Genomic DNA, 25,918 nt, shown 5'->3' on the forward strand with positions numbered 1-25,918 from the left:
GCGCCTGATTTTGACCTACTTCTTTGCTGAGAAACGCATTGAACTTCTAAGTAAATATCTGGGATCTGAAAAAACAAAACCGGAAGTCAATAGCTTACTACTAGGGTTCTCAAACTATAATTATTTAGGACCGAGGTACTGAACATCAGCTCTCAACCCTTAGTGTGAATCTGGATCTCTGGAATGCTTGGTTGGGTCTGGAGCTCAGGAAGTTGTGACTCAGGTACTCTCTAGCTCAGATAATTTGCATTTCTGAAAAGTTCTCAGTTGAGGCTGTACCGTGAAAGACACATTTTAAACGCCAAGGATTTCCAGGCTCATTGCAAATCCATTCAGTGGTACAGGGACATAAGTTTATTTCCTAAATTTAACGTGTCCAAGGCCAGGAACAAGTTGGCCTTTACCAAGTGTTTGTCTCCCAGAAGTTACTGTGAGTTTGTGACCCCACACATTTTTCTGAGTTAACTGTAGGAATTCTACAGTGTTTAAGAATACTAAATATGTGACTTAGTAATTGATTACTAGACACAGCTACAATTTCCTTCAAAATAATTTGCTTGAAGAGCTTTTCGGATCAGTCCCTGCATACTTTTCAACACCATGATCTCAGGATTTAAAGTGGGGTCTTTCGGAACCCAACTTGAGCCCTCCTTGGGTACCCTGGGGTTTGCCTAACCCTTGTACTTGCAACAAGTGAGCTGGGCATGCTCAGTGGGCAGGGTCGGGTTGGGAGGGGGGTGCAAATGGGAAGCCTGTGGCTCCGCAGCCTGGGTTCTCCGCCTCCCCCCACCTGTACGAGGCCAGGCCCGCTGGGCCAGCGCTCAGCATCCCACCCTTGCTGAATGGGCTTGGTCTTCTCCGCGGGTTCCCTTACAAGCATTCAGGCCCGGGGTCCAGAGGCCTGGTGAGCCCGCAGAACACGCTGGGGTATCCGGGCCGAGAGCTGCAGGCCGAGTCCCTAGGGTCCCCTGACTCCTAGGCGTCTTTCTAGGCCCAGAGAAGCCAGGCGACTGGGAGGCGCGGAAGAGGGGACGCCGGATCTGAGGGCGCGCGACGGGTGATCAGGTAAGGCAACCCCGGCGTGCAGCAGGCGGGGGAGCGTCCTCCTCCTGGGCAGATGGCAGGAGTGGCCCGCGTAGAGAGGGCTAGAAACCCGACACCACGCAGGCTTCCCCGGCCTAGCTCTGCCCTCTCGTCTTTCCTCCCAGCTGGCGAGGAGTGGCAGGGTATGGAGTCGCACTCCGCCGGGCGCCGGGCAGGATCGATAACTCCGGGCATGGGCAGCCCATGTCCCCGCGAGGCCCAGAGCGCGGGATCTGCAGCCGCCCTTCCCCATCTGCTTCACTTCCGCGTTTCCCCGCCGGGCTGAGGAATCCCAGCCGCGTTGTCGCGGCGCAGGCGGTGGCAGAGTCGCCGGATCATCCTCCAGAGAGGCGGAGGCCCACGAGGGGCGGAGGAAGTGGCCGGGAGGGGCATCGGCGGGCGGGTCAGATTACGGTGGCCCCGCCTGACCCGGTGACATCCCGGTGCGCTCGCCGCAAGCTCAGGGCCACTCTGGTTCTCCGTGAGGCCGACTCCCCGTTCTGGCTGGAGGATCCTGACTCCTCTGCTCGCCGACCCCTCGCGCGCGACGACCGATCTCAGGTGTGTGCGTCCTGGCGACTTGCTCCTCTGCCTCGGCTTCTAGGAGGAAGTGGTCCCTCTCTGACTTGTGTGACTCTGTGGGGCTGAGGTGTGGCGGAGGTGGAGGTGGTGGTGGCGGGAAACTGGGGTGAGACTGAGAATTTGTTCCCACCAACGGGGGAGGAGCACACAATTCTCATTCTGGGTTATCCTAGGTTGGAATACATTTGTGATACACATTACCTAGCTGGAGGCAGGGCGTTCCCACATCAATGAAACTTTATGCAAACTTTTAACTAGTGAATGTGGCTTGTCTAGTGCGGAGGCTTGCTGTTTCCTTCTGAGGTGAGGCGGGGGAAGACCCTTCTGCAAGGGGGAGGAGGCTTTCTTTGAGAAATTCAGTTGCCAGGGTGTGACTGGCCCAGGAGGAAATGCAAAGTGTACACCCGCAACAGCCTTCACTCTCCACAAAGCAACTGCGTCTTGCCAAAGAAAGTTTGCTGAGTGCTACAGCTTTAGTAAGGCTCTTAGCAGGTGATGGCCCCTAGACCATCACCCTTCATCCCTGTAGGAAGATATATGCACTCCTGAAACAGCCTTCCTCAAGGAACACAAGTTCTCACAAAATCTCGGTGACAGAGACATCTAAGTGTCATAACAAATAAATACTCCAGGAGGTTGCTACAGAAACAGCCAAAAGATACATTTGTCAATGTGTACAAGTAGGTGAGAGAAGGAACTTGGTAATTTAATGTTCTGTTTGCTTAAAACAAAACTTTGTATTTTGCATATATTTCAAAGTTTGAGAGTCTTGGAGTTTCTTTTTTTGAAGGTGGAAAATGCTGGTGATGGCCCCTCTGGGACCAGGGACTTCTTGGGAGCTATTGGTCAGCATTGAGGCCTGGATGCCATTGCCCAATGGATAGCATGTACTGTCTCTGGGGCCTTAATGATGAGAGTGTTGAAACCTCTCCCTGTTTCTCATAGAGACATTAGTCAAATGACAATACTTCCTTTATTTTAGCAATTAACCCTTCACCTCAGTGAATAGTGGGAGAGAGAATTTGAGATGAGAGACGAAATTGTTAGGACTCTGCTTTCTGAGAGCATTAGTCACATAGTCACCTTGTAAGTAAGCCATTCTAGGTAGCATGGGAAGGCACCATGGGTCTGCTTCACCGTTAATGAGAAGGACACAGAGTGAACAGTTCTCAGTGGATGTTGCACCCCGCTGCTGAGTCTTATAATTAATTCCACTTAGAGACAATCAAAAAGATTTGATGGCCATTGTGGATGAATCATGTTGACATACTGATATAACTCTTACATTATCCCGTGTGCTTCTTTATGTCCTGTCCATAGCCAGGATGTAAGTTTTTTTTTCCAAAGATTTTTTTTATTTATTTTATGTATATGAGTACACTGTAGCTTTACAGATGCTTGTGAGCCTTTTTTTAAAAAAGATTTATTTATTTTATGTGTATGAGTACACTGTAGTTGTACAGATGGCTGTGAGCTATCATGTGTGTGGCTGCTGGGAATTGAACTCAGGACCTCTGCTGGCCCTGCTTGCTCCAGCATAATTCACTGTAGCTGTCTTCAGATACCAGAAGAGGGCATCCGATCTCATTACGGGTGGTTGTGAGCCACTCATGAGGTTGCTGGGATCCAAACTCAGGACCTTCAGAAGAGCGGTCAGTGCTCTTAACCCTCTGAGCCATCTCGCCAGTCCCGGTTATGATCCTTCATGTGGTTGCTGAGAATTGAACTCAGGACCTCTGCATATGTAAGTACACTGTAGCTGTCTTCAGACACACCAGAAGAGGGCGTCAGATCTCATTATTATGGATGGTTGTGAGCCATCATGTGGTTGCTGGGATTTGACCTTCAGGACCTTTGGAAGAGCAGTCAGTGCTCTTAACCGCTGAGCCATCTCTCTAGCCCAGGATGTAAGTTTTGACTGTGATTGTGTAAGTCTTACACACTTTCAGTTCTCTAGCACCTGGAGTGGTGGCTCCATTGTAATAGACTCCCACAAATGCTTTCTCCTGCAGTGACTAAACTGGAACAATGTATCTGAGTCTAAGAAACAGAAGGCTTTGGCCTTAGGGAACATGTTCGAACTTACCAAGTCTCATAGACAAAATATGGGTAATGGTGTGCATATAGCAGCTCTACACTCACTACTAATATGCCCTAGAGGAAAGAAACTCTAAAATGTTAATGTCCTTCCTCCTATTTTTCTTTTGTATTGGAAAAGCAAATTTTGGGAAAAAGGATACAGCTAGCCAGGTGATTTAGTTTTCATACGTCATGCAGGAGGAGGGCAAGTGGCAGCTGTGGTTATTAGAGAGGGGACAATTTCCAGACCATTATCTAATTTCTTTTATTAGATATTTCTTCTTTTCTCCTGTTTGTTAGGATGGGTGGTCTCTAGAACTGACATTATATGTGGTTTTCACTGCACCCAGCTCCTGTATTCGTTACTTCAAAATATAATACTAAATGGGAAGAACTAAAATTTACTAGCTAATTCTTCTCTTCAATTTTAATGAGCTAACCCAGGCTTCACCAATAAATACCACAAACCATGCTTTGCTGCCCAAAGCATATCAGATGTTGGAAGAATCAAAATTCTTCTTCTTCTTTTTTTTTTTTTTTGTAATTTTGAGACAGGGTTTCTCTGTATTGCCCTGGCTGTCCTGGAACTCACTCTATAGACCAGGCTGGCCTTGAACTCAGAAATCCGCCTGCCTCTGCCTCCCAAGTGCTGAGATTAAAGGTGTATGCAAGCACCGCCCCGCGAATCAAAATTCTTAACAGAGAAAGGGGAAATATATATAGATAAGGCTGAGTGTGATGGATCTCTGAGTTCTAGGACAACCTGGTCTACATTGCTAGTTTCAGGCCATCCAAGAGTTCCTGTCTCAAGTCCTGGGATTAAAGGCAAGTATCACTACACCCTGCTATATCAGCAGTTTTTGCTTTCTTTCTCTTCAGTGAGTCTGAGATATATATCAGATATATATCTCTGGCTTTAGAATATAAGAAAAGGTCTATCCTCAAGTTGTTAGACACTTCCACCTTGGCTCTTTTCTTTCTCCACATAAACTGAATGTAATCACCCATCTATCATACATCTATTTTATCCATCGTGCCAACAATTCAAAAACAAGGCGGCACAATAAGCACAGTGAAGTGCATCCTTTATGACCCAGAGCAATAACAGTTCCTCATCCTGTAACACTATGTGTGTGTTTTCGTCTTCTCTCAAAGTAATAAAATGTAGTGGAATTATCCAAATGCTTTCAAGGGCATTTAAAAACTACTTCAAAGCAAGGCATGATAGCACATGCTTATAACCTTGGTATTTGAGAGGCTGAGAGGCAGGAGGATTTCCATGACTTCAAGACTAGCCTAGGTCCAAAGTTTGGACCAATATGGACTCCTAAAATGATGATCTTTTTTTGTCTTTAGGATGTTCTAAGCCTGTTGTCAGTGGTACTCTCTTCAATATCAACTTGTTCCCAACCAGTTCAGCCATCAACAGTGATCTATAGGATCAGAAATAACTTCTGAGCTCTTTCTCATTAGGTGGTCTCTTATTCTGAGAAACATCACAGAATGTATACAACTAAGATGTATACATGCTCACTAGGCAACTAGGACCAGTTACATATGTAGTCAATTAAAATGATGTTATGTAGCACCAGAATGCATGTTTTATTTCACCAAACAGACACTCCATACATTGATCTAAGCTAACAGTAATTTTCCTTTATCTACCACGTATTACTGCGTAATGGTGCACACTACTGCATAAAACTTCCTTTAAAAGTCAAATGTAACATCTGTGCCATTTCTAGTGCTTTCTGAAGTATCGTTTCTGCACTTGGGCTAGCCTTTGGAGTTGAGGCATTGGGCAGAACGAATCAAGTTTCAGAAAAACATCAACATGTTCCAAAAATAAGTAAAAGAAATTAGATAATGGTCTGGAAATTGTCCCTTCTCTAATAACCACAGCTGCCACTTGCCCTCCTCCTGCATGACGTATGAAAACTAAATCACCTGGCTAGCTGTATGCTTTTTCCTAAAATTTGCTTTTCCAATACAGAAGAAAAATAGGAGGAAGGACGTTAACCTTTTAGAGTTTCTTTCCTCTAGGGCATATTAGTAGTGATTGTAGACCTGCTATATATACACCATTACTAGTATTTTGCATATGAGACTTAGTAAGTTCGGTTTCTGACCCTGAAAGATCTAAGATTCTTGGGATTTCTGGATTGAGTACACTTTTGGACATTCATGAGCTTGCTAATGAGTCAGTAGATAGTTTCAGGGATGGGAGCTGGAGGGATGGGAGGTGCGTGCAGGAGGCTTTGTTGCTGAAATCACAATTGGAACTTCCGCTGCACCTTTGACTTCTGGGAAGAGAAAGAGGTTAGAGATAATCGTGAACAGCGGTGGTCTGATGATTCTGAGTCCTTAATGGAGCTCTCCCTAACCCCTAAATCATGGGTTTGGAAAACCTGAGTTTCAGAATATTTGAAGGGTTAGAGGAGAGAGAGCAGGAAAGTCCTTGGCCCTGTTTCCTTAGTGAACCATACAATTCTTTATTTCATGATAATCTCTATTATCTATATTATTCTCTCTCTCTATTTTATTTGAGATGAGTCTCACTATTGTATCCTTGGGTATCCTGGAACTTATATAGATCAGGCTGGCTTGGAAGCCTGGAACTAAAACAGAGAGCTGCCTGCCTCTGCTGAGATCAAAGGCATGTAAGACCACGCCCAGCTTGTTTTCATTCTTTATACTATCTTTACAACAGGCTTATAAAGGCATTTCCTTGAATCAGAGTTATCATAGCCTGTTACTAAACTTGAAAAGGGTTGGGGATTCTAGGTTGGGAAGACAGTTGGAGGAAGGGTAAGTAACCTGGGAAGCCAATTGTGTGCCCGCTGTCTGAAGTGCATTTGTGTGTGTGAGAGGTCAGTTTGTGGAACTGAACTCTTACAATGAGCTCTGTGCTATTACAGACAGTTAATTTGGACTTGAGTTGCCTTACAGGATTCCTTAAAAAAAAAAAAAAAAAAAAAATTGGACAGTGCTTTCACACACCTTCCCAGCACTTGGGAGGCAGAGGCAGGTGGGTCTCTGAGTTCAAGGCCAGCCTGGTCTACAGAGTGAGTTCCAAGATAGCCAGGTATTCACAGAAAGAAACCCTGTCTCAAAAAACTAAAACCAACCAAACAACCAACCAAACAAGACACAACAACAGAAGATTATAGGACTCTTTATTTGGTATTCTCACGGAACTGGAAGAATGGTGTAAAAAACCTACACACTTGGTGTCCGGAGAGCTGAGAGTGCAGGGACAGTTTTCTTGTCCATCTCTAGTGACACGATTTTACATTATTTGGAACATCTTTTAGTTATTTAGGCAAACTTGAATGCTAATGTACTTCTCAACACTGAGATACTCTAATGGTCTGGGTACGTTCTGTGCGATGACTTTAGATGGTGATTCTTTTGGGGGACCCTTCTCTTTGACTGCCCATGTATGTAATTTTATGACTGGTTTTAATTGGTAGGGAAAGGAGACCTCACAACTGTAACAGAAAAACCAGTTATATAAGATTTATGGAGGCTGGTGCCGTCAGACAAGACTGACTCCGATAAGGCTTTGTGACAGTGCAGAGAGAAACCTGTGATTTACAACTGGAATTATTCCCTCATGCGAGCGTGCTTGCATGCAGGTGGTTGCTAGGACATTGTGGGCATTTTAGCTGCTTCTATACCCATGAGGAGGGAAAGTTGTGTTCAATGTAAATAGCTTCGGGAATATTTGGTTAAGGTTTTATGCTACTATATGTCCGTATAGCCCAGTAGGCTTCTGAATGTATTTCAAAGGGATGAAAACAATGGTTTAGAGTACTGGGTTCTCAATGGTCCTTTTCCTTTCATTTCAACTGAATAAATAAAGGATGCTGTGTGGCATTGTAATAAAGTCAGAAGTGCCTTTGATCGTGCCCCTGTTTGCTCTGCCCTTCCTGGGGTTCTCCTGTCCTGTGGCATCAAGTCTAAGTGTTTGTCTTGGAGTTCTGGACACCTCCAGTTTTGTTTCTGGATTCTTTTTCTCCCGCTGGGTTCTGTCTAGGTTGGAGTAAGTAGAATTCTTTAAACCTACCTCAGTTCTATAGCTGCCTCTCACCTGACTGCTCTTTCTTCTGTTTTACCTTTGAGTGTTCTTCATACTAGCTTCCAGTCTCATGAAGCTTTCCTCCTTCCCTCTCATAGTGGGAAGTGCTGCTTTATTTCTTTCATTTAAAATTAATTTAAAATTTCTTGTATGTATGTATGTCTGTATATATGTATGTCTGTATGTCTGTATGTATGAACGTATGGTGTGTATGTGGTAGAAAGTATTTAATCCTGGCCTGGGGTTTCTACCCTGCCTTTGACCATTTAGTTCCCGGATAAATGACACACACCTTAAATATAAATAGTTTTATATCTATAATAAGCCTTCGTTAGCACAAGAGCAAGTTCTCTTGACTGATGAGCTTTCTTTCCAGCCTCCAAGTTCCTAAGATTTTAAGGGACAGAAACTCAGGGACCATTTATGTAGGTGAGGTGGAAGATGATCCAGGAAAAGAGGTCAAAGCTGACAGAAGAGATGAGGTCAAAGTTGACCAAGGGGAAGAGTCCGGAGCAAGCCTGAGGTTTTGGAAGTGGGGCTTCGGCAGTCTCCCCGCTCTGTACAGTGAGGTAGCTAGACTTCAGGGATTTGATGCCCACAGAAAACACAAAGTGCTTATTACTTGTGTCCTGTCTATGGGGAAACTGCTAGTTTTGCCACGGTTCTGTTTACCTCCAGACCCTAGCCTGACATTTCCTCTTACTGTGCACTCGGAGATTCTTTCTCTAGCCTTTCTGGATGTGGCTTTTCCTGCCCGAGGAAGCTGTATGCCTTACACCTTCCTGTAGGTCCTGTGCTCATAGGATGTTTAACATCCAGATGTTAAACATATTTTTACCAACCACCATGAGACCCTCCCACAACCCTCGGCCCCCTTTAAGAGGTTTTTATTGGGCAACTTTGGTTTCCAGGCACAGCGCCGAGCACTCTATCCCTTGTTTCACAGATCAGCAATGAATCCTGCTGTATAAAGGATCAGTGGAGATTAGAGAAATTCAGCTACTCATTCAAAGCCACACAGAATCTTTTTGGTTTGTTAGAGACTTCTGGAAACCTTTGTGAGGATATGAAGAGATAATTCTATTTCTTCTGCTAACCCTGCCCCCCACACTTTTTATTTTTATGTATTTATATTTTGTTTTTTTTTTTTTTTTTCGAGACAGGGTTTCTCTGTGTAGCCTTGGCTGTCCTGGAACTCACTCTGTAGACCAGGCTGGCCTGGAACTCAGAAATCCGCCTGCCTCTGCCTCCCAAGTGCTGGGATTAAAGGCGTGCGCCACCACCGTCTGGCTTTTATTTTTATTTTTTAATTTATTTTTATTTTTTTGTTTTTCGAGATAGAAAGGTGATCCAGATTGGCCTTCATCTGTTTGTGGCCCAGGCTAGACTTGAACTCTTGGGTCTCCTCTCTCAGTCTCCTGAGTGCTGAGATTACAGGCCTGCATGTGTCAGATCCTCCAACCCCCTCTCTCCACCTGGTGACTCCATAGTTTTCTTTGGATTTGACTTTAGGAACTCATGACATTGTTACAGACTTCTTGAGGTTTGACAGGTGTATAAACAACCCACATCTTAGTATCAACATGTTTTCCACTCTTAGGTCTGGGCTCCCGACAGTGAGCACAATAATGTAAATCCTGGGCACATAGACATTTGTTTGCCTGCTTTAACTAGGAACCTGCTTCTCTCACTTGACTCCTTCACCACAGCACCTTTCTCCATTTCTTTATTGTCTTAAGACACAGTCTCACTCTATGACTAGTGCTGGACTGGAGTTTTCTTGCTACAGTTTTCCCTTTGAGCATCATCTTCCTTTCAATCCAATGTATTTCATAATTGCTGGTGGTTAGAGCAGACTAAACTGTTGTAACAGAGAGATCTGAAAATAGACCCAGGCACAAGGACAAACCCAATTTCTTTCTCCTGTGTATATTGGGCTGGCATGTATGGCTTTCTTCCCTTGGTGCAGACTCCACAGATCCTTCTGTTTGTGATGTCTTTCTTTCTTCCAGCTTTGTTTTCAGCCCCCTCCAGCTAATGGCAAGGGAAGGGAGGAAGCATTTCCACTTTCTCAACATCAAGTCTTGTAGTGAGTGTGTCACCATGGCTCACACTGGCCTGGCTGGAAATCCGATGCTGAGTCACTCTTGCCTTCAAGGAAGATTGCCAGTGTCTTCTAGCTAGGAGCCTAGGACCATGGCAATATGGGTCTTTAGGTGATATTTTTTTCATAGGGTCTTTCATCTTCTACCAGGAAGACAGAGGTAGCATGTCTCAGGTAACTCGGTCAACTGCCAACTCTGAGTCACCCAAGCTCATACTTTCTTTCTCTACTACTTAATTTATTATTTTTTTCTGTGACATGGTTCACCCTGTGTAGACTAGGATGGCTTTGAACTTACAGAGATTTACTTGCCTCTACCTCTGGAATGCTTGGATTAAAGGCATGTGCTCCCCCTTCAGTTGCTCTATGAAAATTATCCTTGCTCACATTTAATTTTTATTACTGTTTTTAAAAATATTGGGAGTAGCGGTGCATGTGTTTAATCCAGTACTCAGGAGGCAGAGACAGGCAGATCTACGTGAGTTTGAGACTAACCTGGCCTACATAGTGAGTTTGAGGACAGCCAGGGCTACACAGTGAGACCCTGTCCCTAATAAAACAACAAAAAATTAGTTTTTATTATCTTTTTGTAAGACACGTATTTGCTGGGTATCTCAGTTCAGTTTTTTTTTCAATTTGGTCTCTTTTTCTTCTTTTTTTTCCCCTTTTTTATTAGATATTTTCTTTATTTATATGTCATATGATATCTTCTTTCCCAGTTTCCACTGAGAAAAAAATAAAAAAATAAAGTAAAATAAAAAACAAAAAACAAAAAACAAAATCTCAGCTCAGTTTTAACACAAATTGTACTGCCTTAGCCTGTAAAGGCCAGGGATTGTGGACTTGTACAGCCGTGCAGGACGGCTAATTTGCATTTAAAATATTTACAAGAAGGCTCCAACTTCCCAACACAAACAGGACCAGACTCAAACTGTGCGGTCAGCCCACGCGCTAGCTGTGCGCTCACTTCCTACCTTTCAGCTCAGCTTTGTAAAGATTTACCTTCATGTTTTCCTTTACTTTCTTGTCCTATATTCTAATTTTTGGAGCATACAAAATTCTGGGTCCAATTTCAGATGAATCTATTCCATCATTATTTATTGAGGTCCTGACTGGCAAGTCAATGAGTTTTTATTTTTTATTTTTGAAATTCCTACATTTTGCTCAGTCTTTTCCCTTATGAAATTGGACTCACCAGGTTGCTGTGGCCGCCTGCTTTCCTTTGGAGTGCTCCTAATGGCTGTCTGCAGGTTTCCTTCCTGGGCTGTCTTCATAGCTCACTGGCTCTCCTCTTCAGTTGCTCACATCATCTAATTTTTCCTTATTCAGGATTTGGGTGATATTCAACTTAGCGTCTCCAGCCACATCTCCGGGGGCCTGGGAGCTGACACCAGTGGCTACTCCCTCACTGATTGCTGTGCAGTTCATGACAGGACCATCCTTTTTTATCTCTGGGCTGTTTCTGTTCACTAAGGAGCATCAGGGCCTTTCTTTCCCTTACCACCTATATGGTCTATTCGTCAAATCTATCAGCCTAATGCATGCTGGGCATTGCACTACAAATTAGGACTATAGTGGTCTACAGTGCACTCTCCACTCCTGTAGAATTTAGATTTTTAGCGGAGGAGAAAGGGATGATTAGTATTAAGTGTTGAATAGGCATTTGAGATGACAAGAACTATATGATTATTGCAGGTTTGCCTGACTCGGTAGAGTATGTCTCAGAATCTGACATTTTCCTTGGGTCCTGAAGGCCCAGAAGGAGCTAACTTTGCAAAGACGAGTATCAGAGCCTTCTAGGCAGAGGGGGCAGGTGGCATAACAATTCTAGGCGTGGCCAGGTGTGGTGGCCTCAGGTCTTTAATCCCAGCACTAGGAAGGAGGAAGCAGTTCATTGCCATCCTGGTTAAAAAGCAAGTTCCTGACCAGGCAGAACTATACAGTGTGATCCCGTCTCAAACAAACAAGCAAGCAGGGAAGCAAGCCAAGTGTGTGCCATTACACCCATCTTATAGAACTGGAGCTGGAGAGACATCTCAGGGGTTAAAGACACTGGTTGTTCTTCTAGAGGACCTGAGTTCGATTCACAGCACCTACGTGGTGGCCCACAACCATCTGTAAATAGATTAGGATGAGAACACCTTTAGGGTGTCTGTATGGAATTTTTTATAACATCCAAGAGAAACTTTGTGCTGTCTTCAAAGCCACCTTCTGTACGGCTTTAAGTTAGAATGCTTCAATTTCATTCTTGGGTGGATTCTATATAGGTCATTAAAATGATGTAGAATAGTGTCTGTTTCTTGGAATGGGCATGGTGGCTCATGTTGTCAATCTCAGTTTTGGAGATGAAGCTAGATGGCTGCTCTGAGTTTGAGGCTGGTTTGGGCTACATAGTGAGCTCCAGGCCAGGCTGGAACCCAGAGGGAAACCTTGTTTCACAATGTCAACAAAATGACAAAAGGTCCTTTTGTTTCTTAATCTCTTCTTAGAGGAAAGCCCAACTTAAAATTATTTAACAGCTTAGTCTTCATTGACAAGAAGGTACTTCTTATATATTTGGAAATTAAGCTTTGTTGGTTACACCTGAGCTGCTTTGGAGGGTCATGGACATTTATAATATATAGTAATTTTCCACTTGTCAAGAACCAATTGTGGGTAGTGGTGATTCTGTTGAGACTTAATAAGATCAGTCTGCTCTAGCTGCTGAAAGGAGACAAGGATGTGGGAAGTATGGGGCAACCCTGAAAAGAGAACTTCAGTTAAAATTACAGAATTTAGTTGTTCAACTGAGACATTATCATTGTGTTAAAGATGGAAAGAAGTGGACAGATTTAGGAGATGCTTTTGAAATAGATTGGTGACTAAATTCGATAGTAGATTTAAAAAAAAGGAAGCAAAATAAAGGGTTCATTTTTACTTGAACATCTAGGCCAATTACCGAGAAAATGAGTATTTGGAGAGAATCAGGCTTGATGGAAGAAGACAGAAAGCATTCTGGTTTGGTTGCATTGAGTTTGAGGTGCTTCTTAGATATTTCGTACAACTGGGTAAATAGAATTTTGAGATACTGAAAGGCATTTAGGTTGAGCAGACAAGTTGGGGATTTTGATACTGCATGAGATTTCCTATAAGGAATGTCAAGAAAGAGAAGGAATGAGTGAGTGATCCGTAGTTACATAGATTTGCCTCTTGGCAGGAGGGACTAGGAGAACATGATCTCTGACTACAAGCCCAAAGTGGTTTTTAAAGAAGATGGGTTTTGTGTCAATTACAGAGATTGCATTTGGTGAAATAGTTCATGTTTGATTTTGACCGATGTCTAGGGAAGCTGGGATAAAAGCTTACTGGGTTGAGTTGTGGAGGTGGATGGAAGCCGGAAACCAGACTTTCAGAAAACTCAAGAAACGTGAAGAAATACAAAGAAACAGTTCTTGGAAGGAGCTATTATAGAGGGAGTTCATTAAGCCCGGTGGATAGTGTCATTTCTAGAGATGACAGCTGGAGATAGGGTTGGACAATAGTGGGAATAAAATTGCTGAAGAGTAAGGAAAGGAGGAGCCTTGGTACAAATGGAGGGCTTGGCCTTTATTGGACACAGGATATTTGGTTCTTACAACAAGGAAGGGCCATAGAGAGAATGCATATAGAGAAGATGGGCCTGGGGTGGGATGGTGAGAAGATGGGCCTGGGGTGGGATGGTGTTGTCACTTTACTGCCTAGACTTTCTTTGAGATGATGATGAAGATGATGCTGGAGTCAGGAGGATGAACAGGAGTTTGAGATGGACATGGTAATGGTGGGATATGGCCAATGAACATTGCTCATTAGGTACTTTTGGTTCATGAGTTTAAGTTGAGAGCAATCATGGTTCTCTCTCTCTCTCTCTCTCTCTCTCTCTCTCTCTCTCTCTCTCTCAAGTTGTTTAGTATTTGGGTGAAGGAAATGAGAAGACAGATTGATGAGATTAATCAGTTTGAGGAGTTTAGGTAAAGAGGAGGAAGGGCACTTGGATGGGAGAGATTACAATGATAAACGTTTGTCTTAAGCGAAGCATTATGAGAACTGATTCCAACTAGGACAGGTCAGTGAATGGCTTTGGGAGATGAAAACTCTCATCTTGAAATTAAAATACTAAACGAGTAGCTGGGCTGAGAAGATGGTCATCCTTACACACACAGGGCTTGGAAGAGCCATGATACTTAAAACAGACATTAGGAGAATGAAAGTCCATGCATGGGATTGAGTCAAAGAAAAGCTCAGCAGAGGTTGGGGCCTTGAGGGTTGGAGTCTCCAGGTAAATACATACAGAACTGAGCTTGGGAAGGAACTAAGTGCTAAGGCCATCAATGAATAAGCAGACGATGGATGGGTGACTGCAGAGGAAGAATAGTAGGAGATAATTTTTTTTGTTGTTGTTTAAATTGTACAGTATGCTTGTTTCTAAGAACAACAACTAAGTTTCATGTTTTGTTTGATTGACACATTGGTCTTTTTTTTTCTTTTTGAGATTGTAATGTAATTACAATATTCCCTCCCCCATCTTTCCAACCCTCTCATGTACAGACTGGAATAGCCTTCATAACCCAGTACGGAGTTAACCAATATGCTTCACTGGCTATAATTTGTCTACTGGGCAAAGTCCAAGTTCCTTTGAAATCACAGGAATCATATGAGATATTTAATAACTGCCCCACCTTGCTTATTTTTTTCCTCATCACCTTCTGGATCATGATTGCTTTGTTACTCAAGAGTCCTGCCTAGATGGCCACCCTGAACTTCTACCTCATTCTAATCTTGCTAACCTTTGAGGAAGGGCTTTTACCCAGGCAGAAGTCCTTCTTCAGGTAGGCTGGCCAAACTTGATTAGAGCTGAGATGGCTGCTAGAGACAGCAGCCTCCAGCTTTATTACAATACCACCTGCATTGTAAATGACACATTCTCCAGTACCTGACAGTCACCACTGTCATGATGGCCACTGAGTGTAGCATGAAAAGAGTAAAAATAGATTCCCATACTAGGAACTTTCTATTCACCCTCATCCTAGAGAGATATCAGGTCTTCCCTTTCGTAGCCCGTTCCCCTCTTCTGTCTTGCCCACAATAACTAAGAGCACTACCCCTGCAAGGTTGAGGGCTTGCATGCCATTTCTCTCTCACAGCTGTCCTTTACCAACAATACAAGTTTCCAGTTGATATTCAGTCTTGTTACTGGTTCTATAGTTCCCAGAGAGAGAGAAAGGACCCATGGTGTGGGTATGGTTGCTGGCCTCTGCTTTTGTACCCAGGGGTACTCAACCCCCAGGAAGCACTGTGTTCACCTTGGCATCTTTTCTCATACTCGTTTAGACTCTGAAACTTGACAGTAGAGTTCCTATTGCTTTCCCTACAGCTACCCCTTTGATCTTCCTTGCCTCTTCTCCCTGAGGGATAAGTAGTCCTCTAGCTTTTTATCTAAACTTTACCCATACACGTTTCTTTTATTGTTGATTAGTTAATTAATTTTTTGACAAAGGGTCCCATTATGTAGCCGTGGCTGTCCTGGAACTTGTTCTGTAGACCAGGCTGGCCTTGAACTCACAGAGATCTACCTGCCTCTGCCTCCTGAGTGCTGGGATTAAATGTATGTGTTACCATGCCTGGGTTTCTATTTGTTCATTAGTTCCTTTTCTGAACTATGCTTTCCTTCAAGGCAGAGTCCACAAATTTGTCACTCACAGGTTTAACAGATGAAAACGTAGTGTGGATTAACTACACATATTGCCTTTCTTTTGTGAGGTGTAAGTCATGTTATGTATACTTTTGGGTTATCTTCCTTCATGTTTTTTCATACAGTGTCTCATAGTCCAGGCTAGCTTTGAATTCACTTTGTAGACAAGGTTGTCCTGAACTACTGAGTTTATTGTCTTTGTTTCCCAAGTGCGTACACTCTCCAGATTTTGTGTAGACTCCTGTTTTGAGCTCGCCCCTGACCCCCTTTACTGGTGAATCTGTTGAGAGCAAGGATGAGTACAAAAAACACTTGGTATCTGTGTGACCAAGGTGATGAGGCTGGAAAGCTAATAATCTGGGTTACATCTCACTCACCGTTGCCATTGCTTTGGACTGAGCTGTCATCATTAATTTCTTTAGTTATATAGCCCAGTGAAGGCAAATGTGCTGGTTTCCTGGTGTGCTTAAGTATAATTGGCTGGCGTTTTTTTTTCCACTGCCCACCTGATTATGCCGATGGCATAATGTAGAACTTTCTGCAGACTTGCTTCAAAGTCCAGTTCCTTTAAGGTCTCTTCAGATGTCAGTTTCCTTGTCTCACATGAACTAATAATTACTTCTGTGTTACCAAGCTTTGAGATAATGTAAATCAGATACCAGCAGTATGAACGTTGTGAGTCACTGTAATGTGCAAGGGCACTAGTGAGTCACCCTTCAGCACCAGTAGATGGGAGTGGTGGGAAAGGTAGCACGGCGGGGGCTGGCTGGTTTGGGAGTCCAGGATGAATGACAGGGATGGTGTGATGGGTAGCTGGCTAATGGGGCTGCTAGCCTGAAGTTGGCATGCCCTGAGTGAGTGAACAAGGAAGACCTGTTTTGACAATTAGGGTCACAGATCGTTCTCAGGTAATTCCTGCAAGAATAATCAGCTGTGGTGTATGTCTTCATGTCTTGAATCCAGCGTATCATTTTTAAGGCACTGCATTTTAAAGAAATACCTTGATTTCTTTAGAAATATTAACTTACAAAGTTAACTGTTTTGATAGCTTTTTGGTTTTATATTAGTAGTTTTTTTTTCCCCCAAGGGAGATGGAGTCCAGAGTTGTGATTGAGCCAAAAGCAACTTTCCAGTTTCTCTGAAATAAGTACCCTCAAAATGCTATGCTATTCCAAAGAGAGGACAAAAACCCACAGTTGGGCACAGTTGTCCTGGTGGATTAACCCCAGAGGGTTAATTCAGGACACAAACCTTTGATCAGGATTCTTACAGGAGAATGCTTTCAGTTCGTGCCCACTAACAGTGTTGGAGGTACAGCCACTGGACTTCACGTGATTGCAGCCTGACCTGAGTGAAAGTCAGCTCTCTCCCTTTGACTTCTGCAACCATCAACCTGTGGCCCAGATCTGTAGTAGGTCCTGGGCTTTGTACTGAATTGTGATCGGCCACTCCACAAATAACAGTATCTCTTCTGGTTGAGAGAGTGTTTATTTTGGAAGGTGATGTTAGAGAAAAGCTAGAGGAGACCTACTAACTATTTTATCAGGGAATTGGCAGGATTTATTTTTTTAGGAGTGATAAGAGTACCTGGGTTAGTGCAGGTGCTAGATAAGCCAAAAACAGGGTTGCATCTTCATGAAGGCAAGCTGTTGCTTCTTTCTCTACTTATAGGCTTGCATAGTGGCCACATCTGCATTGTGGACATGCAGAATGTTAGTGAGAGCTTATAGGTCTTAGATATCACAGTGACAGTTGGCAGGTACGTTTCATGCTGTATCTTTTGATGCAGGTGAGACTTTATAGAGGAGCTAACTAACTAAACTCATTGTCATACAGCTTGTGTCTGAGGGGAGCCGAAGAGCTGCTGGTGTATCAGGTGTGGTATAGGTTCTCCCACAGTGGATGCTGCACTGAACTTGACAGTGGTGTCAGTTGAATATGCCATACAACCCTGAATGTGCCCAGTCAAGTGTGACTGTGCTAAGGACAGCATCCGAGACTAGCAGGTACCTGGAGGTACTCTGAGCAGAGACTGTGTCCTGCAAACAAGCAGTAAATTGTTACTGGCAGGGGAGAAAGCAAGGCTGAGTTATAGTTTATCCCAGGAGAGGCTGTGCTTTCTCTATGAGCTTCCTTTATGGCCTAATACAGTTCAAGGACCCTTGTGTGAGTGGCCCACCTAATTTTGGTAGCCTGGAGTCTACAGCAAAGTAGCAGAAAGGTGGAAGGCAAGAATCAACCCCTGAAGGTTGTCCCCTAACCTAGGAGTGTATGCTGTTAATATGTGGCTATACTCATGTACACATCTCCCTCCCTCTCTCTCTCTCTCTCTCTCTCTCTCATACTCATGTACACATCTCCCTCTCTCTCTCTCTCTCTCTCTCTCTCTCATACTCATGTACACATCTCCCTCTCTCTCTCTCTCTCTCTCTCTCTCTCTCACACACACACACACACACACACAGATTGAAAGAAAAGCAGAGGTAGTTTTGGTTTAATTTAACTGAGTAAAAAAGGAAAAGGAAAGGCCATGACTGCTCCTAGGTATAGTGGAAGAGAAAGTTTATTATAGATATGTGGGCAAGCATCGCCAGAGGCACAGAGGCAGATACATAGTGGACATGATCCCAAACCTTGTAGGGATGGAGGAGGAAGAGGAGGAGGAGGAGGAGAGGAGGAGGAGGAGGAGGGAGAGGGAGAGGAGGAGGAGGAGGAGGAGGAGGAAGAGGAGGAGGAAGAAGAAGAGGAGGAGGAAGAGGAGGGAGAGGGAGAGGGAGAGGGAGAGGAGTGGGAGGAGAGAGAGGGAATCAAATATGGTAGCCAGGAGGCCAAAAAAGGGCAAAGAGGAGGTAACCAGAATGTCTGGATTATATTGGGAAGAGCTTCTGGGGAAGGGCAGCTCAGTCCCTGGGCTGGAAAGTTCAGGGTACAGGTAGGGACCAAAGGATGCTGGGAGAACCTGGAGGCCAGGTCTGCTTTGCTATGTTAAATAGGGACCTCAGCTGCTTGTCTTGAGTTTGAAAGTTAACATTAACTAGTTTAAATAGTTACTATACCAGATGCTTAAGGCGAAATCATCTCAGGGTGGATACTCCGTCCCTCGGAAGAAGGTAAATACTTCTGTAGAGTTGTCTCGTTCTTGCTCCGAGACTCCTAAGACATTGCAAAGGTGAAGCCTCTTTCTTCCTTCCCTCTGTGGTTCCTTCCTCATCTTTATGAAAGACAAGAATGGTTGTATAACAGGAAAATCACCCGAATAATGGTCAGATGACATGGGTTTTGGTCGGATGCCAGCTGTCCATTTGCAGGGTTCCCTTAGAGAGCTTTCCTTATGACAAGAATAATACACAGTCATTATATGGATGTTTAAAATGATGCATTCAATGTCTCAACTGTACTAGTTTCAAATTGGGAGGGGGGATTTACTGCTCGAGTCTGCATGTTAGCATCTGCACATGTACTTACACAGAAGTTTGTATGCACACACACTTTTTAATTTTTTGAGTCACGGTCTTGGAAAGTAGCCATGACTACCTTGGAATTTATTATATAGACTAGGTTGGCCTAGTATTTGCTGTGACCCTCCTGCCTCTGCCTTCTGAGTGCTGGGGTTATAGGCATATTCCAGGTCTGTTAAGTCGGGTCACTGTTTTATATGCTTTTCTACATTCTTATCATGGTGTCTGTCCCTAATGCTAACAAATCTATATGAAATCTAAACACTGACTGGCTTGATACTGGCCAGGGAGGGGATCCACCTGTCTCCATCTCTCGCTAGCATGAGAGTTACACACAACCCCAGTATACCCAGCTTTTACACGTGTGCCAGGGATCCAAACTCTAGGTGGCTTTGTTTGTTTGTTTTCTTTTTTTCCAGGCACGGTTTCTCTATGTAGCCCCAGCTGTCCTTGATTTCACTTTGTAGACCAGGCTGGCCTCAAACTCTGAGATTAGCCTGCCTCCGCCTCCTGAGTGCTGGAACTAAAGTTGTGCACCATCACACCGAGCCAAACTCCTGATTATTATGTTTAATATGTAGGTACTTTGCTCCACTTCCAATCCTGATCTTTTATCCGAAGAAACTGAGGTTCAGAGAAGTCAGCTATCTTTTTTTTTAGGCTGAGTTGTCCTAGACTGGGGTGGACGCCTCAGGTCACAGTCTCTGTGGAAGCACTCGGCAGCCTCAGAACAGAACCAAGCGCGTTGTTGGCAGCTGCCGAGATAATGGCTTCCTGAGTAGGCCGAAGTGCACTGGGTGAGGTCAGGCCTGAAGGTCACCTCATTGATATTGGAACCTGGAGTTTTGACAAGAGTCCTATTAGAAAGGCCATTTTACAAGTCACTTGCCTTCTGCCTGTTGTCTTGGTAAGCTCTGGGCTAAATCTTTTGAACTGGCTTTGATTCTTTTTGCATTATCTTCAGATATTCAGAGCTCCTGGCTGAGGAGGGGCTGTTGAGTCTGAATTGCTAACATGCTCAGCTGAGTTCCATCTGCCCTCTGATTTGACTGACAACAGTGTTGGAGTAGTCCACTGGGGCCTGGAGAATTGCATCTGCTCAGTCAGGAGTATTTCCTGAGCTGGAGTTGAATTCAATGCAGGGCCCTTTTAGCTTCCAGTGTGACAACAACGCTTGGGCAATTGACTTTTACTCTTCAGTCTCCAATGGGGGGGGCAAATTATGAAATAAAATGGGGGGGCAGGCATCTTGTCAAGATTCAAACCCATAAAAATGAATAACAGTAATTAATCATATGCAGTCTCTCTTCCCTATTATATGTGCCCTTAACTCAGTCACTCTGCTTCACACAGCAGGTTAGCAGATGGTAGTGTCCTGGGTCCCTTACTTTATTGAGATATGACCCAAGATTCTTTTGCAATACATGTCCAAAATCAGTTCAAGTTATGAGTATTGTGTATGTGTGTGTGTTGTATGTGTGTGTGTGACCTGTAAACAAGCCCAGCCTCGGGGACTAGATTTGAAGACACCTTCCTCTGTGAGTATTGGAGAGGCTGCTCTTTGTACCAGCCTGTCACAGGGAGTGAGAGGGAGCAGTCTTTCTAGTATGTTGTTCAACAGACATTTGTACTCAAGATGATCCTGGAAGTGTGGCTTTTCTTATTGTAGATACTATTTTTGATTGCGGTTTGTGTTTTACTTTCTTTCTCTGGGAGGTTCTTCATTCTTTCTCTCTCTATTCCCTTCTGCCTCCTTTTCACACATTTCATATGTTGATAAACATGGCTGTGTCCTGTAAAAAAAAACAAAGAAACTGTTCTTACACATTCTACTCACTCTCGCTGGTCTCCCTGATTCTCCTGGGTTTCAAATACAAGACCTCTCCTGGTAGGCAAATGCTCTGCCACTGATCTGAACATCACCGACATCCTTTCTTTTGAAACACAAATTTCATCAGACCACCGTTCATTTAAAGCCCTCCATTGACTTCCTGTCTCCGTATTGTCAGAATGAAATCCTTGCTGAGAGGAGGTCATGTGTGACTTGGCACCTGTCTCTCCTTCTGACCTCAGCTGGGACCAACTGCAGGCACCACTTGATGCAGTCACAACGGCCTTTTGGCATACCAAAGATGTGGAGCCTGTTCAGGCTGAATATTTTTGTCTGTTGGCTTCTTGCAAAAGCCTTTCCCTCAGGAGCTGTATGCCGACCTCTCCTCAAGAGACCTCTCCACATCACACTCATGAACAGTATCCAAATTCGATCGTCACTACCTTTCACCCACCACCTCACTCCTCTAAGTTGCTACTCATTTTATTTATTGTTTCATATTACTTGCCATTTAAAAAATACCTTTTTTTTTTTTCCCTCTTTCTTCTAGACAGGGTTTCTCTGTATAGCCCTGGCTGTCCTGGAACTCACTCTGTAGACCAGGCTGGCCTGGAACTCAGAAATCCGCCTGCCTCTGCCTCCCAAGTGCTGGGATTAAAGGTGTGTGCCACCACTGCCCGCTTATTTTAAAAGGTTCTTATGTTTATAAAACACTCCCAATCTATGACAGCAGAGGGTCCGCCGTCCTCAGAGCTGTGACAGGCATCTAGCAGGCTGCACACCAGTCCAGACCCACGGGCCTCCGCCTTCCTTCTTCACTTGGCAAGATGGTTCAGAGATATTTTTCTAAATATTTGGAAACCTTGCTTTGGTTATATTCTAAGATCTTATGATTTTTGTTTTCCTTGTGCTAATGTGTGTTTGAATTCTAAAATATAGCAATAACAAAAATATAGCTCACACTATGAAATTGGACTTACTTTATCCTGGAGGCACTTGGATGTACTGAAAAAAACTTGAAAGTGTCAGTAGACTGTACTGACAGTAATTTAGTTATAAATTATGTTGAACATACACTGGTTACATATGTATATATAGCCCTGTTTTGTAAAGAAGCATCAGTTACACATAATCCTATTTTAATGATGCATAGTATAAATATAGGTATATTTGTGCCATTTGGCAAAAATGTTAGCTACAACTAGGGTGACTCTTCTTAGTAAAGAAGTATTGCCATACAAATGACTATATTGATTCCAATTAGTGATATGCATATATGTGGTTAGAAGACAGAGAGCTTTGCATTTTCTATCCAAACCAGTTAAAAAATAGACTTCTTTAAATCTGTTTGAGTATAGAAAGACATTTCAATTGTTTCTTGAGCAGGAGAGATTTACTGCATTTTTGAGGTAAGTGTGGGTCTATATAGGTGAGGGTATGAAATCTGAGTTGTGTGCATGCATATGTGTATGTCCCTATGCTTTGAGATAATCTTGTGTGCGTGTGGTTAGGTGCACCATTGCTGTTATAAAACACTGTGACCAAAAGCCACTTGGGGAGGAAAGGGTTTATTTGGCTTACATTTCCACATCATAGTTCATCACTGAGGAAGTCAGAGCAGGAAGCTGAAGGCAGGAGCTGATGTAGAGGCCATAGACAGGTGCTGCTTACTAGCTTGCTCAGCTTGCTTTCATATAGAACCCAGGTCCATGAGCCCAGTGGTGGTGCCATCTACAATGGGCTGAGCCCTTCCCCATCAATCACTAGTTGATTAGGGCTTGCCTATGGTACAATCTTATAGAAGCATTTTATCAATCAAGGATCCTTCCTCTCTGATGACTATGTCAAGTAGACACAAAATTAACTACCGTGTGTGTTGTGCACATGTTTGTATATTTGTGTGAGTACAATGTACCTGGCCAGAGATTGATGTCTGGAGTCTTCTTCAATTGACCTCCACCTTATATATTGAGACAGAGCTCTTGAACCCTGAGCTTGCTGAATTGATTAGACTAGCTATCCAGCTGGAGATCCCATGTCTCCTCCTTCCAGGTGCTGGCATTACAGATGGGCTACCACACTTGCCCTGCATTTACATGCGTGCTGGGGATCCAAACTGATCCTCCCACTTGCATGTGAGGCACTTTCCTCACAGAGGCTCACTCTTTTTATTTTGTATTTTCTGAGATGATCTGTGTAGCTCAAACTCAAACCTGTAATCCTTCTATCTCAGCTTTCAAATTGTATGGGGCTGTAACTATTCACTGAGGTTTTTATTTTTATGTATTTTTTTAGACAGAGTCTCACTTTGTAACCATAGATGGTCTGGAACTCACTATATAGACCAGGCGGACCTTGAATTTACAAAGATCTCCATGCTTCTGCCTCCCACCCAAATGCTGGGATCGAAAGTGTGGGTCACCACACCCTACCCAGGTTTTAGTTTTTTTTTTTTTTTGAGACAGGGTTTCTCTGTATAGCCCTGGCTGTCCTGGAGCTCACTCTGTAGACCAGGCTGGCCTCGAACTCAGAAATCCGCCTGCCTCTGCCTCCCAAGTGCCGGGACTAAAGGTGTGTGCCACCACTCTCGGCAGGTTTTAGAGTTTTGAGACAGAGTCTCTCTTAGCCAGGAGGATTTGGAACACTCTGTGTGGGATGGCCTTGATTTAGGATTCTCAGACTTTTGCTTCCCTAGTGACTGGTATCCCCCATTGTGCCTATCATGGAATTCTTTGTGTTTGTAAGAACTGTGTGTAGTTTCCTGTATCCGCATTGCGTACAGCAAAATCCACTAATTTTCTAACTTGCAAGATGAGGAGACAGGGAGAAATGCCCAGGAAGCAATAAAGTCAGGGTGAAAGTCTAGATGCCTTTGTGCTGCTTTGTGGCCTCTTTTCAATATTTGGAGGTATTTGTTTGTTTTTGGAACACAGTTTTAGTTAATTTGGCTCTTGGTTTCTAACCATAGTGATAAGTTGGACCTACATAGAGAGCTTAAACTTTATAGAAATTACCACCAGCCTGATAGTTTGGAAGAAATAGAGAAAAATTTTTATAAAGCAGATACAGGAAAAGTTGAGATGGATGCTTGGGCTGACTAAGAACTGAAGGCATTCATAGTATTGTGTTTTCTACTGGGTGCTGGAGATTGAACTCAGGTCCTTTGCAGGAAGAGTACGTGTGTGTGTGTGTGTGTGTGTGTGTGTGTGTGTGTGTGTGTGTGTGTACGTGTGCATGCGTGCTCCTGCTCTTGTGTGTAGGTCAGAGGACAGCTTGCAGGAGTTGGTTCTTTTCTTATACCTTGTGGGTTCTGGGGATTAAATTCAGGTTCTCAGTCTTGGAGGCAAGTGCCTTTACCCAGTGAGCCATCTTATTAGGCTCACTTCCCCCCTTAAATGAAAAAGATGGCTTTAGAATACTGAGCAGAATGCCTTATGTTCTCTGTTTGACTGCCTTTGTCGTTAGCTGTGTCATGTTGGTACCGATGAATATCTCAGCTCCTGGTAACTACTTTGCTTATAAGTCTATACTTATGCTTTCCATTTAGGGTGTGTGCCAAACTTCATAAGGGAGAAAAGGAAAAAAATCAGAAAAGAATATTAAGAAGGATGCCACATGGTGGTGGGGTGGGGTGAATAAGATCTTATGATCGAGTCTGTTTTGGCCAAGGCTTTTATTTATTTGGAGACATTGTCTTGCCTTATAGCTCAGGCTAGCCTTGAACCTATTGCCATTCCTGTTGTTCAGCATGCTTACTAGTATGATCTCAGGCATGAGGACTACACCTGGCTATAGCTAGGATGACTGAGATCAAGCAAGAACATCGCTCACAATTTTTGCTTAGGTGAAAGAAAACTGAGTATTTTTCCAGCAAAGGTGAAGGGACTGGACAATGCTCTACTGTTGCATATACCCTTGAATAGGACCATTGTGAGCAGACATTTTATTTCAGCCTCTCTTGGTTTTTTTATGGCTGTTTCCTTGAGGGTGAGACATGTTTAGGGAATCTGATCACTTTACCAAGAACAATACAGTCTGAGATTATTGTGACTAGTGTATTTCAGATTTTCTAACACAGTCACTGTGTGTGCAGCTTAAGCATCCACATATACATATGGACTGTTGGATGTGTGGAGAAGTGAATTTACATGTAGAATTCAGCAAGCTGGGGTTGAAAAGGAGCACAGGTATACAGTGCCGTAATCTCCGTTCTCTGGGATCATCTTTATCGAAAGGCAGTGGACTGCCTGAATCCCCACTCCAGCATACTTCCTGGCCACAGAATTATTTCTAAGTCAGTTCTTCTCCAGGACTTCTTCTCTGGAAGTATTTGTAGTAGTGGTGGAGTAGATCTGTATTTAAACAGTTTAGCTTTCTGTAGTATAAAAAGTTGATTTGAAAATATTGTGCTATTACGAATTATAATTCAAACTCAGGTATGGTCTTTTAGTTAGTTTGTTCTAGTTTTGGAGGAAGGCTGTCACATAGATTCGGGTGACTTGAACAAATTATATAGTGACAGCTGGCTATGAACTCCTGATTGTCCTTCCTCGCTCTTTGCCAAGTGCTAGGATTACAGGTATGTACCGTCACACCTGGTTTGGTTCTTTTGAGACAGAGTCTCACTATTTAATCCTGGCTTGCCTAAAACTGTGTAGATCAGGTTGGCCTCCAATCAGTGCTTACCTTCCTTCTCAGCCACAGCCTAGAATTTAGTTACCCAGAACCTGAACCAGGAGGATGCTTTGCTTAGTGACTTCTGAAAGCCTCCAGGTTTATTGATTCCTGCTGTCATGTTCACACACACACACACACACACACACACACACACACACACACACACACACTCTCAAGGGTGACTGAAGGATAGGCGTCTGTTCTCAGAACGTGATTGGGTCACATCTAGTTGTGCTTTGGTCACCACTTGATTGTGTCAGCCCTTGTCAGTATGTTCTGTGTCTGAACCAAAAAAAATGCTTCTTTGTGGGCAGTT

The 25,918-nt window shown here is 43.6% G+C and overlaps 2 protein-coding genes across 3 annotated transcripts in view; one reads left to right on the forward strand and one right to left on the reverse strand.

The window, feature by feature from the left end:
* Positions 1-327: 327 nt before the first annotated feature.
* LOC116090190 lies at positions 328-1,477 on the reverse strand. Its single transcript, XM_031370305.1, has one exon. It carries the CDS (start codon positions 1,334-1,336, stop codon positions 959-961), a length of 378 nt encoding a protein of 125 aa, XP_031226165.1. The 5' UTR covers positions 1,337-1,477; the 3' UTR covers positions 328-958.
* Positions 760-25,918, forward strand: part of Gpd2 (glycerol-3-phosphate dehydrogenase 2) — a 132,106-nt gene continuing 106,947 nt past the window's right edge. Inside the window, exon 1 of one of the 2 annotated variants that reach the window (XM_031370302.1) lies at positions 760-1,065. The gene's annotated coding sequence lies outside the window, so the exon portion shown is untranslated. Of the gene's footprint in view, positions 1,066-1,383; positions 1,645-25,918 lie in introns of those variants that run through there. The other variant, XM_031370301.1, reaches the window with a different exon arrangement.

This window comes from Mastomys coucha, unplaced genomic scaffold, assembly GCF_008632895.1.
Source record: "Mastomys coucha isolate ucsf_1 unplaced genomic scaffold, UCSF_Mcou_1 pScaffold15, whole genome shotgun sequence".
In the NCBI taxonomy this organism is placed as follows: Eukaryota; Metazoa; Chordata; class Mammalia; order Rodentia; family Muridae; genus Mastomys; species Mastomys coucha.